This window comes from Magnolia sinica, chromosome 6, assembly GCF_029962835.1.
Source record: "Magnolia sinica isolate HGM2019 chromosome 6, MsV1, whole genome shotgun sequence".
Lineage (NCBI taxonomy): Eukaryota > Viridiplantae > Streptophyta > Magnoliopsida > Magnoliales > Magnoliaceae > Magnolia > Magnolia sinica.
In genome coordinates, this window is record NC_080578.1 from 37,994,050 (window position 1) to 38,012,200 (window position 18,151).

General features: G+C 40.7%; 1 protein-coding gene and 1 long non-coding RNA gene across 6 annotated transcripts; both read left to right on the forward strand.

Annotated features, from left to right (window-relative positions):
- Positions 1 to 354: 354 nt before the first annotated feature.
- Positions 355 to 6,067, forward strand: LOC131248673 (uncharacterized). 5 transcript variants are annotated; one of them, XR_009172331.1, is made up of 5 exons: positions 355 to 1,107; positions 1,745 to 1,843; positions 4,458 to 4,525; positions 5,058 to 5,193; positions 5,609 to 6,067. XR_009172331.1 is itself a non-coding variant. In XM_058249058.1 (4 exons), exons 2-4 carry the CDS (start codon positions 1,748 to 1,750, stop codon positions 5,680 to 5,682), a joined length of 306 nt encoding a protein of 101 aa, XP_058105041.1. In that variant the 5' UTR covers positions 355 to 1,107; positions 1,642 to 1,747; the 3' UTR covers positions 5,683 to 6,067. The 5 variants fall into 5 exon arrangements, 3 of the variants coding, with proteins under 3 accessions (XP_058105041.1, XP_058105042.1, XP_058105040.1); XM_058249058.1 differs by lacking the exon at positions 4,458 to 4,525 and having other exon boundaries at positions 1,642 to 1,843; XM_058249059.1 differs by lacking the exon at positions 4,458 to 4,525 and having other exon boundaries at positions 1,651 to 1,843.
- Positions 6,068 to 6,229: 162 nt separating this feature from the next.
- On the forward strand, positions 6,230 to 6,939 carry LOC131249978 (uncharacterized). Its single transcript, XR_009172943.1, has 2 exons — positions 6,230 to 6,317; positions 6,406 to 6,939. It is a non-coding gene; the product is annotated as an uncharacterized LOC131249978 (long non-coding RNA).
- The last annotated feature ends 11,212 nt before the right edge of the window (positions 6,940 to 18,151 follow it).

Below are 18,151 nucleotides of genomic sequence, written 5' to 3' on the forward strand. Positions count from 1 at the left end.
CTCTCCAACCCCAAGAGAAACACCCTAACGTCCAAGCTCTCTCCCAAATCCAAGTGTGGCCCATTTTCCTATCCTCTCATCTCTCATCTCAACCATTCATTTTTCATCAACCTCCATCAAAATTGAAGGCACAGAGTATACGAGTCCAAGGAGTTAAAGAAGAAGGCCGATAGGTGGGTGATCCACTGTTGATTCCCATTTTAGGGCCCACTTATGTTGGGACCCATTTTGATATATATGTGTGATCAAAGAGGGGCCCATAGTGGCGGGGTCTCTCCACTACACACACACTCTCTCTTCTTTTAGGTGGGGATGATGATGTGAGTGGCCCACATATGGCGTATGTATACTACACCAAAATTGCTGTTCTGGAACGGCTATAGTTTTGGTTCAGAAACGGTTTTAAGCCCTTTCTGATGCAAAACGGTTTCGAACCGTACTCGAGTACAGAGATGGGGCACATTTCTAAACACTTAATTAAGATCAGGCCCACCATGATGTTTACGAGAGATTTATACCGTGCATTTGTTCTGAGAGATCATTTTAGAACATTAGGATAAGATTGAGTTGGATCGAAAATTCAAGTAGGCCGCACGGAAAGAAATGAGGGGATTGGGTGACCACCGTTTAAAACATTCGTACGGCCACCAAGTTGATTAGGCCAGGAGAAAAAGGCTCTCTGCAGCAGCAGTTGTCTCAGAGCCCTTCCTTCTTCTTCAGAGCAAAAAAAGAAAAAGAAAAATCATCTCCAGCATCTAGAAATTTAAAAATAATAAATATAATGCTTGAAGAATCACTGCCGTCCATCTGGGATTCCATGCACAGCTGGTTCATCCCTACCGTCCTCTTCATCATCATCAACGTCGTTATCGGCACCATTTCCTTCTCTTCCTCCCAAAAGGAAGAAAAGAACCCCAAACCCCAGCTCGCCCGCACCTCCTCCGTTTTAGAAAGGCTCAGATCCTTCAATCTCTACCGTTTGAAAGCGGAAGAAATCCCTCCCGTTGGCATGCCCCCCATCGTTACCCCCAAATGATCATCATCACCCACCACCGGTTCCGTTAATCCGGTTAGGCTTTCGGCGGCAGCAGCGTTGGGCGTGGTCAGGTTAGGCTTTTTGTTGCGATTGGTCTATGGCGGAATCTGATGGTTTACAAATATTTTTTTTTTACTTTCTTTTGTTGAGATTAGGGATTTTCCAATATATTTGTGATTGATCGCATTTTGAGTTAGATATGTGGTGTTTGTTGGGTTTTCATCTTTGTGATTGTGTGAATCTTGCAATAAATGCTTGTTCAGGGTTCGTTTGGAAAAAAAAAAAGAAAAAAAGATCTTATCTGAGATGAGAAGTCTAGAAGCTTCTTACTGACGATTTTCTCAACGTTTTCTGCTTTTTGGAACTTCGAATCTCGCGGTTTTTCTTGCTTTGAGGTTACCTCGTGGAGATATTTTTAGGATTTTGTAACTGCATTGCTCGGTTTTTGCCTGTTTCAGAAATCTCATTTTGAAAGGCAAATGCGAGAGGTTTCATCTTGTTTTTACTCAGAATGTTGATTTTTTCTAATTTCCTCTCTCATTTGATCACACACTCTCTCTCGCTCTCAAACCCTGCATTCAAATCTGAACCCTAAATCCCCCTAGAAATCTCAGATTTTGAGCACAGCTGTCCAATCCATTGATCACCGGCCTGAAAATATGAAATCTCTGGGTTTTTTTTCGGTCTGATTCTTCAATTCCATTGCAGAAAATGAGCAGTAGGAAGGAAGAGGAGCAGAACGAGAAGATTATCAAAGGTTTGATGAAACTTCCTCCGAATCAGAGATGCATCAACTGCAATAGCCTGGTAATTGCAATCTCTCCAATCCTTTCTTGATTTTTTGTATCCTCTGAGCTGTGTATGTTATAGTGGGACAAGCAAATTTGCTTGCTGCTTATACATGCTTCAATTGGAGCTGGGACAACGTTCATCTATGGTTGGAATACATTTCTTCTTTAGTTGGAATGAATTTCATCCTCATTAAATTTTATTTCCAATCAAAGTAGAAATGCATTTTAGGTTAAAAACATTAATGACTCCCCAGAGACGAGCAGGCGTGGGAAACGGATTGGCTACTGCCCCTGACGCAAGTGGTTGGTGGGAAAAGGAATTCCTACCGTTGAAATAGTGGGCCATACAAGATGAAATAGTGGGAAAAGGAATTCTTACTGTTGAAAACTTCCTAGGCTCCGTCTTGATGTTTATATGCCATACAATATGATTTCTTTCTCAATCTTCTTCTTTTTTTTTTTATCTTTTTTTTTTTTTTTTTTTTTTGTTTCTTTTTAGTAGAAAATCAGTAATAGTTTGTTGATGATAACATTTATAGGATAATGAGAAAGTGGATGTGCAAAGGCTTGTTGATTGGAACCAATCAAAGGGTAGGTGTTTATGAAATACAATTGCTTTCACATCATGTTGGTAATGACCTTCATGATTTACTATTCTTTGCTTTTCTCTGTCATATTCACAGAAATCTTGAAGCTAATTGCAATACCTGCTTAAAGCTTCAAAAAATGGGTTCAATTCCTTGCCCAAAAACATATCAGTATGTATTCAATTATCTTTCATTGTGCTTCAGTGTTATAATCAGGACAATCTACGTTAGATCATTGATGATGGTTTTGTACATCACATGTCTAGTCACCAAAACATTGTACATCAGCATGTCTGCCATTAGAGTTCTTTTTTCCCTGGAATTTGTTGTAAAGATGCCATCTTTTCATGTTTTTCTTTGATTTGTCTGTGGTGATGATTTTCCACATCTGAACTTTATGGCCCAGTTTGTCAGAACATCTCCATGTTTAAAAGGTGATACTATCAAAAAGTTCATGGTTAAGAAGGGCCTGTTCGTGATAAGTGGGTCTTTGGCCAGTTTATTTTTATGTCCAATCTTGCATTTAAGCATGTAGCAAGCTGGTTGTGTGCATGTGTATGCAAAATCATCATGTCATTATTTTTAGTCTGAATGCATAGATTAAGTTGAATGTGATTAATCTTCAAGGTGGTATGTTACACTTCAGCTTTGTTGAATGTAGGATGGTCATTTAAGAGTTTTCAGGTGGCTAGTATGGAAGTCCTTCTTGATCAGCCTGATGCCCATGCCTCTGTCAAAGATTTAGATTTCAGGTACATGAAAATAATTGTAAATGTCTGGAAATGTTTGTATATGTTTATCATCGTGTGACAAAAGCATTTCTTTAGAATGATTAGCAATCCAAGGTGAGGCATGTCAAATAGATGTTTCAAGTTGATGATTAGATCTATTTTTATCTGCTTTTACTGCCATTCTTTTGTTAGTACTTTCAGGTACAAGCAATAAGTTGCATTGTGAGTCAATGTAGGCATTTACATATAAATCTCAGAAGAATATTAGTCTTGCAACCATTTATTTAGCTGTTCGATTCGATAATGGATTGATGGATTCGGGCTCTTAGCATGCTGGATTGCCAATGCTTGAAGTGGCCTATGTAAAACAGGGCGCTGACCTAAAGTCATGTTGGTCCACTTATCTGGTTAGTGGTTAGCCACTGCATGTGGTGAATATGGACCATCTGAAAGAAAATGACTAGCAGTCTAGATTCCATGGCCCATCAATGAGTAGACCAGCATTATTTTGTGCCTGGAATGTTATTGGTGGGATCAACCTGATGAAGGATGTCACATAAATGTGTCATGTTGGCACATGTGTGATGATTCACCTCTTGGATATCTCCTTGTTTTATTTATTTATTTATTATTGTTATAATTTTTTGGTGTTCTCATTGTCTATGTGAGGGAGTTCACCCTTATATAAGATGTGAACAAACATAAATCACTCATGCTTGCCTGTCAGCCTGCTGGGATGTATGCAATTTTGTGTAATCTTTCATCTGAATGTAATTGAATAATAATGTTGATTTTCAGCTACAAGGACCGATTTCTTGTTGCTTTGCAAGCACCTCGTGCTTCAACCAAATCATATTTGAAATCTTCAACACTCCTGCTATGTATGTTGCCATCTTGGTTGTTCTCTTCCTTTATGCCAGTGGTTGCACGACTGGTAAGCAAGACTACTAGTTCTTATTTTGGTTTCTCTGGGCTGCATTCTCTTGATTTCTTAAACAACAACAACGATACTCTTTTTTTTTTTTCTTTTTCCTTTTTCTTTCTGTCAATTATCAATTAACAAATGTTTCTATATTTGGTTCACTCTAATTTGAGAATACAGAACATCAATGCTTGATTGAACTTTGGAAGGTATTCGTGAATCAAAATACTCAAAATTATATGTTAATGCAAGCATGCAACTAATTTTCTGAAAGAAGAAACACATAACAACAAATTACAAAGACTTTACTAGTATGGATAACAAGGATTCTTTGTGCAAACACAACTCTACCAGTTTGGCTAACACTGCATTATTGTTGCCAATTTTCAGGTATCTGTATAAGAGAGATTTGCTTCTTGCATCAGAGTTCAATATCATGACTGATTATATGCTGTCAGGTCTGTCAATTCAAGAGTTCAACATCATGTTGTTTATCTAATGTATATCTATTTTCCATTTCTTCTGATACCTATTGTTCGTGTTCATAAGCTATGCAGTTGTAGATTAAGAATACATCACTTCATGTCGGAATCATGGAGTTTTTGTTCAAATTGTAGTTTGTTCTTTCCTAGAGGTTAGCCCGTCAATGCTTCACGTAATATTAAAAAATTTGTAGGAAAACCATGGGTGAACTTTTCATCATTGTCATCATCATCGAGGCCCCTCCTAGCTATTTGTGGTTGATTTTTAAATGGTAGATTGCAGAAGTTTTATAGTGAGCTGCCTACAAGATATCAACCTCTTCTTTTATCGGGGATCTTGAAAACGCCAATGGAGAGGCTCATATTGATACCACTTGCATGCTAACATCATCCCACACAGTACTGATCTCTAACGTAACTATTACACACAGACCCCCAGTGGGGGGACAGCAAAGTAGTGTCACAGGCGAACCTATACTATGGTCATTTTAATTTCTGTTCCTTGCAGGTGTTCTGCAAATTGGATGGTTTAGTGGAGGAGATCCAATCATTGCAGCCACCAGTGGATTTGTGGAGGAAGTTTGTATACTATACTTCTCTATCAGGTTACAGTCTTGGGACAGTAGATCATATGCAACCGCAAGGTAACTTTCAGCTTATTTGAGTGTGACACAGAAACATGATGGTTGCTCATGAGAATAGGATTCCGAATCTTACTCAACCCACACATGCCAATGCTGTATGTGTGGTGAGTCTCAGCTGTTCATGAAATGGGTCCCCACTTGCTGTGAAAAATTTTAAAAAAAAAAAAAATCAAGTGGTCTGGCCACACATTGTTAACAATGGACGCTTAAAAAGAATCAACTAGGTCCACATTCAACATGACATGTGCCACCTAATGACCAGATTGGTGTGACTTTTGTTCCAGAGGAGGGGAAAGTTGGACTTCTACTCCACTGAGTGGCCATAGCAAGCTCATAGCATTTAAGCTATTTCCTGAACGTGGTTGTTAAAGATGGATGGTTGAGAAACTCACCCTGCTGCATTCCTCTTCTGCAGATTTTGAACGAGTAGTCAGCCCAGTTTCTGTTGCACACTTCTCACAGTACAAGCTTACCAGATTGCTGCTCTAGCAGCTAGAAAAACTAAACTTTCATGTTTATACCTGTGATGGGTCACAAGTCCCAAATAAAGGTTCCACATGGGAAAGGGAGATTTTGATGGGTCATGAATGCATATCAATTGATCGCATTGCTCATGGTGTCATGGTAGGTGCTTCCTTTCTCAAGGGAAAAAGCTACAGAGAAACATCCACTGCCATATCCTTGTTGGTTCAGATGGTGCCAGAATTAATGTGAGAAAACTAGTCGGCATAGATATGAAAGGCGAAAGGGACTTGCAGAAGCTTTTCAGTGTCCATTTCTTAAGCAGAGATCTTGGACAATTCCTATTGCATCAGAGGCCTGGAATGTTATTCTTTATATTTAATCCAGAAGCTATAGGGGTTCGTGTTGCGCATGATCTTGGACAATCACCACTACTGTATGATCCTAGAGAAATGCTTGCTATCCTTGGATTTTAAGTTTCTCTACGGGGGGCCTGTTTACAAGATCATAGCAAGGTGAAGGTATGCTTCTCTTCTTCCATCTCTTCCTTTCAGTTTCTTTTAAATTGCTTCTAAAAATAAAGTCATGTCTATCTCTTTGTTGATGAAAGGAGTGATGCTAGAGTTGAAGAGCCCAGAGTGATCAGAGAGCAGCCTTTATAGGTAAAGCACACAAATCTAATTTCCTTATGGTTAGATATATGTCCATATGTGCTTTTGACACGTTTAGTTTCCTTCAACACGTTTATAGGTACAGCCGTGAGGTGATAGCTTCACGAGACGGTCCATCTTTGACTGTATGATCGCCGGTTCGATCCCGGTTTTCTTCTGGAGGCGTACAACCTACCTATAGTACAAGTGGCATTTACCAAAAGACCCGAAATCGTACTCCGTTTTCATTGATAGAAGGGCTGTGAACAACGGAACCTCAATTCGAGCCATTTTGGAAGGGCTGGGAGAGGAAAGAGTGAAGAGGATGAAAGATAAGATAGTCGAGTATATAAGTTTGTGTACGCCGCCCCCAAAGAGGGGTTGGCCGGTATGAAGGATGCGTTTGATGTTTCCTTGGAAGGGTACTGAGAAGATTCCAGGAGCAGAGAAGGACATAAATGGAATTAAAAAATTGGGAATGGGAGATCTTGTATGTTGTATTTTGTACTTCTCTTGGGTGGGGTATATTAATGGAGGGACAGGATGTTGAAGTAGATTGGTGGACGGTTGGATGGATGTGGTTGGTGGATTTTATATTAATTGGTTAGCTGCAAAGACAGTTATTAGTTGCTACTGCAATTTGTAGTTAGAAGATTATTATGTGTGAATCATTCTACCGTCTTTTTCTTCTATTTGTGTAATTATCTGGCATATAATAAAGTAGATTATATACCCCACTCTCTCTCTCATACAATGAACAAAGGGGTTTAAAATTGTTATTAAAATTTTGTTCTAAAATCTTATCGTTGGCAACATTAATGAGCATTCAAAACCGTTTCTGAGTTTGCCTAAAATGTGACCGTTGATATCAGAACGGTTTAAAACCGTTCCTAAAACGTCACCCAAAACGGTCCTGAACCGTTCCTGATTTTCTGCTACGCCTCATTTGGCGATGGTATTAAACCGTTGAAGCATTTAGGAACGGTTTAAAACCGTTCCTAAATGACGATTTTGCATATTATATCCATACCATCAACTTTCGGATGTATGGACCCCACTGTGATGAATGGATTAGATCCACACTGTCCATCAGTGGGCCACGTATATATGGGGCCACCTCAGTGTATGTGACTGGTGGGCCACATGTACGTGGACCCCACGTTGATGAATGTAGTACATCTATTCATAGGACTTGCTGGATTGTAAAGCACAGCAGTCCTTTAAAATATATATATATATATATATATATATATATATATATATATATATATATATATATATATATATATATACACACAACATACATATAATATAATATATATAGAATATATTATATATATGTGATGGTGGGCCCCACGTGGGAACCCACCTTTGCATCCCTTGAATAAGGGCCGTCCGTTACTGGATGGCCAGCAGCACTGGCTGCTGTGACGTTGGTACTAGCTGCTATGACGTTGGTAAATAAATATTATAAATTAAATAAATAATATTTATCTACATATAATATATATTTCATGGTGGGCCACACCACGTGGCCCCCACCCTGATGGATATGATGAATATCCACCGTTCATTTGGGTGGCCCACCGTGATATATGTGTTTCACCGTCCATTCATTTCATCTGGACGAGATTGGAGAATCCCACCGTGATGCATGTTTTGCAATCCACGCCGTCCATTTAATTGGTGAGTCGCACGTGTGTGGTCCCCACCATGAGATAAGTGTTATTCCCTGCCGTCCATCTAATTGGCGCGATGGCCAGTTAACCCACCCAGCAGCTATTGCTGCTGTATTTGGTTAGCAATTCCGTGGGGCCCACTGATGCATGTGTTGCATCCAAACTGTCCACCCCATTTGGTGAGCTCGTCTCAAGGCTTGAGACTAAAAAAAAAGAAAAGAAAAAAAAAAGACAAATCTAGTATCAAGTGGACCACACTGCCAAAACAGTGGGATTGAACATCTACCATTGAAACCCCTTTGGGTTCTGGAAGTTTTGGACCAATGTGATATTTGTTCATGTTCTTGTGACCTTATGAACAGACCGGATGGAAAATGAATGCTATGGTGGGCCCATCGAGGTTTTAACAGTGGAAAAACATTATCTCCACCATTATTTGTGGTATGGTCCAGATGATCCATTGATATGATTCATTTTTTATAATGCTTTGAAATGATCTTTGAAATGGATGAAGGGTGCAGTTGGTACGACCCATTTGATGTATTAGGGGCCCACTTGATGAGGCCCGATTTGATGTATTTGGGGCCCACTTGATGAGGCCTGATGAGATATATTTGAGGCCCATTTGGTATGACCAATTTGATGCATTTGGGGCCCATTTAATGAGGCCTGATTTGATGTATTTGGGGGCCCATTTGATGAGGCCCGATGTGATGTACATGGGGCCCATTTGATAATGCCTGATTTGATGTATTTGGGGCCCATTTGATGAGGCCTGATGTGATGTACTTGAAGCCCATTTGATAAGGCCCAATGTGATATATGAGGCCCTTATATGAGGCCGTGGGCCCACTGTATGTTTGATCATGTGTGTATCATCTCTTGGGAGCAATGTTGGTTAAAGGTCCAGATTGATGGATAATAATGGTTGAACGTCCACATTGTGACCTTCCCTTAGGCCTGGTTAGGCCCATCTTATCATTCTTTAGTGGGTTAACCTAAATGAATGAGCCTCATTGATATTTCTTGGTCCATCATCGGCTGTCCATCTATGGGCCCCGCCTTGCGTCGAGATCGATTACCGATTCAGATTATTGAGGCCAATTCTGGCTATTGAGGCTGATTCCGATTATCTAGGCCGATTCCGATTATTTAGGTCGATTCCGATTATTGAGGCCGATTCTGATTATCGAGAATGATTCCAGTTATTGAGGCCAATTTTGATTATTGAGGTCGATTCTGATTATCAAGGTCGGTTCCGATTATTGAGGCTGATTATGATTATTAATGTCAATGCCGATTATTGAGGCCAATTCCGATTATCGAGGCCAATTTCGATTATTGAGATCGATTTTGATTATTGAGGCCAATTTTGGTTATCGAGGCCGATTCCGATTATTGAGGCTGATTCTGATTATCGAGACTGATTCTGGTTATCGAGGCCAATTCTAGTTATCGAGGCCGATTCCGATTATCGAGGCCGATTTCGACTATCGAGGCCGATTCTAATTATTGAGGCCGATTCCGATTATTGAGGCCAATTTTGATTATCGAAGCTGATTTTGGTTATCGAGGTCGATTTTGATTATCGAGACCAATTCTGATTATCAAGGCCGATTCTGATTATCGAGGTTGATTCTGGTTATTGAGGCCGATTCCGATTATTGAGGCCGATTCTGATTATCGAGACCGATTCTGATTATCGAGGTCGGTTTTGGTTATCGAGGTCAATTCCGATTATCGAGGCCGATTCGATTTTAAGGCCGTTTCTGATTATCGAGGCCGATTCTTGTTATCGAGACCGATTCCGCTTATTGAGGCCGATTCTGATTATCGAGACCTATTCTGGTTATCGAGGTTGATTCAGATTATTGTGGCCGATTCCGATTATTGAGGACGATTCTGAATTTCGAGGCCGATTTTGGTTATCGAGGCTGATTCCGATTATTGAGGTCGATTCTGATTATCGAGACTGATTCTGGTTATTGAGGTCGATTCTGATTATTAAGGTCAATTCTGATTATTGAGACCGATTTTGGTTATCGAGGCTGATTCTTATTATCGAGGCCGATTCTGGTTATCGAGGTCGATTCTGGTTATCGAGGCCGATTCCGATTATTGAGGCCAATTCTGATTATCGAGGCCGATTCTAGTTATTGAAGCGATTCCGATTATTGAGGCCGATTTCGATTATTGAGGCCGATTCTAATTATTGAGGCCGATTTTGGTTATCGAGGCTGATTCCGATTATTGAGGCCGATTTTGATTATCGAGACTGATTCTAGTTATTAAGGTCGATTCCGATTATTGAAGCCGATTCTGATTATCGAGGCCGATTTTGGTTATCGAGGCTGATTCCGATTATTGAGACTGATTCCAATTATCGAGGCCGATTCTGATTATCGAGACGATTCTAGTTATCGAGGCCGATTTCGATTATTGAGGCCGATTCTAATTATCGAGGTCGATTCTAGTTATCGAGGCTGATTTTGATTATTAAGGCTGATTCCGATTGTTGAGGTCGATCATCGAGGTTGATTCTGATTATCAAGGTCGATTCCGATTATTGATGCCGATTCTGATTGTCGATGCCGATTCCAATTGTTGAGGCTGATCATCGAGGCCAATTCTAATTGTCTAGGCCGATTCCGATTATCGAGACCGTTTTCGATGGTCGAGGCCAACCACCGAGGCCGATTCTGATTGCCGAGGCCGATTGATGAGACCCAATGTGATGTATATACGTCCGTATTTGAGGCCCATTGTGATGTATATTCAGCCCTTGTTGAAGGCCCATTGTGATATATATTAGGCCTATGTGACGAGGCCCATTGTGATGCATTTGAGGGCCAGGTGATGGAGTCCATTGTGATGTATATTAGGCCCACGGGAGAGGCCCATTATGATGTGTATTAAGCCCTTAAGTGGGGCCCATGATGTTGTATATTAGGCCCTTTGTGAGGCCATGGGTCCACTATACTTTAGGCTCTATGTGGGCCACTCCTTGGGGGCACTGTTGGTTAAATGTTCACTTGTCGAGGCTGACTGTCAATGCTGATTATCGCCGGCTATTGGTACCTATTATGAGTACGTGACAGCATAACATCATGATACATGCACATACACATCATCTGTATGTTTGTTATGAGATGTGGTTGACCATTGCATATGACATTGGGTAAGTTGTTATGAGACTCCCTGATAGGCAGAGGTTATCTCACATGAGCGCATGGTATGCGCAGGATTGATACATGACTGGATTGTATGACTCATGTATCTTGCATTATGTGTTGTGATTACTGTACGCCCTAGCGACATCAGGGCCGTAGCCTCCATAGGCATATCGTGAATGGCCAGATGGGATACCAGAAATATGTTATTAACATCGGGCTGCCATAATTGGCACTGGGTGAAAATTCTTAAATCCTCTTGGTACCAGAGGACGCCTTAACGTCGAGACCGAGTGGAAACATGAGCGCCCAAGTGCCGAATACCAGGAGGCCACGTCTCCCACTGTGTCGTGGTGGGTCGGGAGGGGGTGTGGCGTTACCCTCCTGAGAGAGTAGGCAATGCTAGGCTGACTCTAACCAGCTCGTAAATGGGTCCGCTATCAATGAGTCGAGCTGATATTGGTAGGTAGATAGTGAGGTCTCTTCCACTTACCCAGTTGTGCGCTTGATAGGGTGGCAAGCTGATGTAGAGTATACTAGACCCTGGTGATGATCTCAGAGATGTATAGTACCGATTTGTGGAGTAGGAGTTACATACTCAGCATTATATTCATTCATTCATTCACTATCCACTCGGGCTGATGGTGTGCAACTAATTGTTATGTGTACTTTCGCAATGGCCAAGATTTCGGTTGGGGTGCACGACTAACCTGATATTAGGAACTTACCACATTGAGTTTATCTATCCAAATTTACAATGGGACTGGTTTGGATAAAAGCTCTTTGTGATAGGCCCCATAGCCTGCGATACCACGTACTATTATCCCGACTTCACACTGTAGCTTGGTCATTTCATTCACATCACATATTGCATATTGTATTACATCCTCGACATATGACATTTTGGATTGCTATGTTTCTGCATTTATATAACCTAGATGAGGCTGATGGTATTCGTAGCTCTTCCGAATTGCATATTGTATTGCATCCTCGATATCTGATATCTGGTTCATTATGTTTTCGTATTACATAGTCGATTTATATTGCTTCCTTAGTATATGACATTAGCTTACTATGTCTTTTCATCGTATATCCTAGATAAGGTTGATGATATTTTATGGACTTGTCAGTATTTCTGCTTACTCTAATATTGTATGGTTCGTGGACTTACCGCTATTTCTGTTTATTCTGATATTACATTCTAGCACGCATATACTACTCACATACTTACACCACCCTCTAAGCTTTCTATAAACTTATGCACGATAGATGTGTGTAGGTGGCGTTAAGTTGCAACAACATTGAGCATGAAGCGTGCAGCCACCTTCTGGAGCATTGATTTTTGATATATGTATTTTCCTTCCAACACTATTCAAATATTTATACTAGTAGATATATGATGATGATGTTGTTCTTGTGATTTGGGTATACTTGTAGTTATGCTTCTTATGAGATAAATTCGTGTTGAAAATCCTCCTTATAGGATCCTAGGATCGGCATCTGGTGTATGAGTACTGGGAGTCAAGAATGGGGTACTACAGAGGCTATCGGCACCGGATTCGGCGATCGAGAATTTTTTGAGCCCGGTTTTCAAATTTGGGGCGTGGCAGGATTTCTCATGAACATCTTAGTGGACCCCACGCTTGATGGGCTTACACACATTGTAGGGAGTTTAGTCGTGCACCGGATTCCACTACGTCGATCAGCGCACACTGACTGACTAAAATTCTAAAAATTCTGAAAATGCACAGTGTCTCTACGCTGTCCGTCCGTTTTTCAGTAATGGGGCGCACCCATCATGCATCTCGATGATTTGGACCATCCATTCGATCTAGAGGGGGGGGTTTAACCCTCGCCTAAGTGGCCGTTTGGCCCCTTGCACACAATCACACGTGGATCGTCGAAAAACGTAGGATGAACGGCGAGTTGGTTTGATATAGTGGACCACACCAAAATCTGATAAAAATCACTCCTTCCCGACCGGGTTTTCACTAGGAATCCAATGAACGGGTCGGATTCATCCGAAAACATCACTGTGAGGCCCACTGAACACAACAGCAAGCTGCATATGGATTACACACGTGCTAAGAAACCAGATTTTTCGGGCGGTTTTGGTCTATCACCGGTGATTGGATGGCCGATCTGAAGTGTCCATCATAGAGACTATTCAAAAATGTCATAAGGGACATTGTTTCTTTGGAAAAGAAGTGAGGGAGGTGGAAGTTTTCAAAGCATCATCTTGGCTGCATAAAGAGGTTATGCAGAAAGTTTTCTTGGCCGATGCACGTAAATGGCTGCGAAGGCTCCCTTCCATCCGACCTAAACAACTATAAAAGGAAGAAAAGAGAACGTGAAGAGCATCTAGGGCAACCGTAGAGGCGTGAACGTGAAGAGGAACGAGAGAGAACGTAGGCTGGCTCCATCATAAAGAGTTTTTTCTTCCTTCTCTTCTTTACTTTTTTTAAAAAAAAAATGTTTTCTTAAGATTTTTAGCTTAATCATTCTATGGTTGGCTAAACTTCTTAGCTAGGGCTAAGAGGTGAAGCTTGTAGCGTGATGGGTTTGGTTCTATATCTTTGATTCATGCTTTACTGAACTAACTTTGATTATAGTTTGATTATGAGGAATATTTGTAGTTTTGAATGGTTTATTGTGACTTAAATTACAATGGATCTGCGATAGCTTCGGGTATGTTCTTTGCATTATAGAGATTGTGAACATGGGAGCCCTGTTGTTCGTCATCGTCTCATTGGTATGGTTGGATGACGGAACCCTTCCTAATTTTCATAAATCCCTTAGATTGGATGGGGATTGGCTAAATTCTGTTGTTTGCTTTGTCTCATGGGCATGGTTTTGTGATGGAATCAATTCTAATTCTCATACCTATCTTCTATTTGATAACTAAATTAAAGGAAGTTCAGATGTGATTTTTAATGTTATATCTTTCAACTGGATAAAGATGGGACTTTAAATCCAGTTGTGTTTGTGAATCAAGCATAGATCTCCATAATCTCTACAAGTGAATCTTGGCACCCTAGTTTCCCACCTTTGAATTTCACAAGTCTTAGTTTAATATTTCACCATTACTTTCTTAAAAACCTCTGATTTAGATTTCATCTTCGCTTAGTTCTAGTTCGAGTTACTTTTAGATTACGTACAAGGTTTAGTCCCTGTGGATTCGACCTCGGTCTTACCGAGATTATTACTACATCAGAACCCTATACGTGGAGTGTGAACACATTCCATTGTTTTCCATCATATTTAATTGGCGGGCGCATAGTCTAACACCTACCGATATAATCATAGCAAGTCCACCATAAACCTTAGCTGGTTGGCCGTCGTTTTATTATAAGCATGACATCAAGCATCCCTTTAAACACCCCACCTAGGCTAGCAGCTTGATAAGGCATGGATGATCCTTAGGAACTGAACCCGAACCTCACACCCTACCTAAAACAACAGCCATTTCCCCGAACCCTAACCGAACCTGAGTCATTTCATTACCTCACACCCTAACTTAAGTCATTACTTAAGCCAAAGAATGCTTAAACCTTCACCCACAATCAATCCATTTTTAGAGCCATTTTCAGGTCATAATCAAGCCAGTTTCGAGTCATTTTTTGAGCCAAATATCCAAAATGGGCTTTGGCCCACTCTCCGAGCCCCTCTCAAAAAATGTACGCGGAGCCAGCTGGCTAAGTTTCCGACAAGAACAGTTAGAGACAGTAATCGGATTACCGCCTCCTCTCGACAAATGTGCCCAAAGCTACAGTTGTTTCTCTCATCGAAAGTCAACTCTTCATGAACCCTTTGACCCCAAAATTCATATTATTTACCATTTTACCAAGTCCTTCAATTTACAGGAAAGTGCCACATGGCATCTCCCTTCTCTCTACTAATCCAAAACTGTCACATCAACATTTACCCTTCATAAACCCTTGAATTACATAAAAGCCATCTCAAGGGGCTATAAATACCCCCTCCTCTCATCATTTAACAACAATAACCACTACCAAGAAGAGCCACCAAAAAACTAAGAGTGACTTGAGTGAAAGTTAGAGGGAGTGCTTGAATGCCCAAGCTCCCATCTTTTTCAATCCCCTCCCCTTTAGCCTCTTCAGTCACCTCTTAGCCTCCAATATAATCTATACTAACCATTTCCAACCATGATGTACCTAAACATCTAAGTTATGTCAAGTGCAAGCTAAAGATCGTGTCATTACCACTAGCATTTATACTTCATCAATCGTATCATTACTTCCCGTCTCAACCCCCCTACTTATCTAGGTTACCATTGAACGTATGCTCTGTGACTTTTTGGAATTCCAGATCTTGTTATATCAGAAACTCATGGTAGTCTAGTTCTCTTACATAACATTGTAGCGTCATTACATTTCCTCTTAACCTCATTTCTTCACTAGGCATTCTCTAGATGTATGCTCTGTGGCTTGCCGGGATTTCGGACCTTGCCACATCAGATATCCAAGTCTTCTTAATCTTATTTTAGTACTTCGTATCCTATCATTTTATCCCCTAAGATCAGCCTACCACACAAAGTAGAGACCGTACACCTGTACGGGGAAGAGTGTGCCTAACACCTTCCCTTTTTGTAATCGAGGTCCTTACTCAGAATTCTTGGTCGCAGATCAGGCGTCAAATTAAAGCAAGAGAGTCTCCGGATTCTCTGACTTTTACATATTCCGCAGGTTCTAGCCAACTGCGGGATTTTGAGTTAATTGGCTAGGGGCGACTCTAAGTCTACTGCATCAACAATCTAAATCAGCCCATACAGCCCCAAACGAACTATAAAATCAGCGTGGGCGCCGATTTCCAGCGTTCACAATCACATACCTATATATTTTGCACCATGCACGTAATCGTTTCGAACATATGTTCTACGACTTGCCAATATAGTCGTATCCTGCCCATTAGAAATTCGGATCGATCAATCACTATTATCATTGCATCGCATTACATTTTTCGCACGTGAAAACTACCCTTATTCTTCAAAAATTCTTCAAATCTTGTGAAGTAAAGATCGTACATTCGTACGAGAAGATTGGGTGCCTAATACATTCTCTCTATAACTGAGATCCCTTTGTTGGAATCTTTGGAACATAAATTCATGAGTCATATTAGGGTTAAGGATCTTCGAATTTTCAATCTTAAGTGTTTCTATGGGGTCTAACCAACTGTAAAATCATAATAATTGATTAGTGGCGACTCTAGTCAAATATTCACCCTTTACCTCATCACAAAAGTGCTCGATCAAGGCAACCAGTGGAAAGAAGAGAGTAGATCTCTTGTACCCTTGGGGAATCCACCTTCCAACATCCACACCACTCTAATGTATGCATGAGGTATATCTCTCCTTTTCCTATTTATATCTGTTGTATACTATAAGTTGTTAAGTTAGAATGCATATCACCTTTGAACCCATACCTAAATTTTAGAAATTTGGGCCATCTTTCAGCATCCACATATGTGGGGGCCACCACCTAGAATTTATGGAACATACGAATGTATGGAAGATTGATTTCTAAATTAGGCCGAGGTGGGTCCCATGTAATCATGGGTTAGATCCCAAAGTGGGGTCGAGCAAGGTTTGTAAAAATTTCTGTGTAGGAATTTCAAGAGCCCATGTTTAGCCTTGTGCCAAAAATCGTGTTTGCCAATATAGTGGGTCCCACCATGAGGGATGTCTATTGCACATGTAAGAGTATTAGGATGTCCTACCACTTCCTAAAAAATGGACCCCAAGTGTTTGATAAGTGGGCCCAAAGTTGGGACAAATCCATTCCTAAACTGCATGTCTGATTTTCCAAGTTTTGGTCTAAATTTGGGCCTCCGTAGTAGACACCACACATAAGATATGAGTGGGCCATAACTTGGAACCTTTAAACTATAACAATTAATAGAGAAATAATATTTTACTTGGGCCAAAGCAGACCCCACACAATTGGGGAGTGGATCTCGAAATGGGGCCAGGCATGGTTGTGTAGAAAATTAAGATACATATGTTTGGACCTATGCCAAAAACTATTTGTGAATAAACAGCTGGTCCCACCATATAGTTTTTGAAGTCCATATATAGGACTACCAAGGGCACCTGACGGCACACCAAAAGGTGGCCCCTTGTGATTGTGGGACGTACTCAAAATCGAGCCAAAACTAATTTTACACTGTGTTTCCTACACATTTTCTCAAGTACCCATGTTTTGGTCATCACTGTAAATTGTACACACCTAAACAATGAGGCCTACCTTATAATTTTTAAATCCCATATATATATATACCAAATGGATCTTTCCTTTCACTAGATGTGGGCCCCACATGATCATGAATATGATTCGAAGATGGCCAAAAATCAACATTGCACCAAAAATTTGTTTAGCGTAAAATTCATGTGGGGCCACATCAGTGGGATCCACTACCTTCCCTGGGCATTTAATGCAGCATCTGAACCATGAAAAAGAACTCTTAGGTGCTGGTGGACCCAAAAACCCTAAGTGGGCCATTTGGTGTGACTTGTCTTGTATGAGCCTTTATATTGCCTAGCGAGGCCCATCTTGCACGTTATGAAAGTCTATCATTTTCTAATGGTGTGGGACATGTGATGGACAACCTTGCTGCTCATTTTTTTTTTTTTTTAAGTTATATGTGGCCTTGGGCCTATCCAAATGAAGCAGAAACTAAGGCCAAGTTGGGCCCAATACCAAGAGAAACACTTGGGAGTAGGAAACCCATCATGGTAAACCTTCTTAGGCCAATTAGGCAGGACCATTGCCTAGTGATTGGATGTTTATCCCATGTAGAATTTGCTTAGTGGTCTACCAAGTGGGACTCACGATTGACACATAAAATTGCATGCCTTGCACATTGTCTAAGGTCAATGTGGGGGGTCACACTTAGGTGGGACCCACCTATTGATAGTTGAGATGATGATACGTGTGTGGTAACATGATGATGATGGGTATAATTTAAATGATGGTGATTA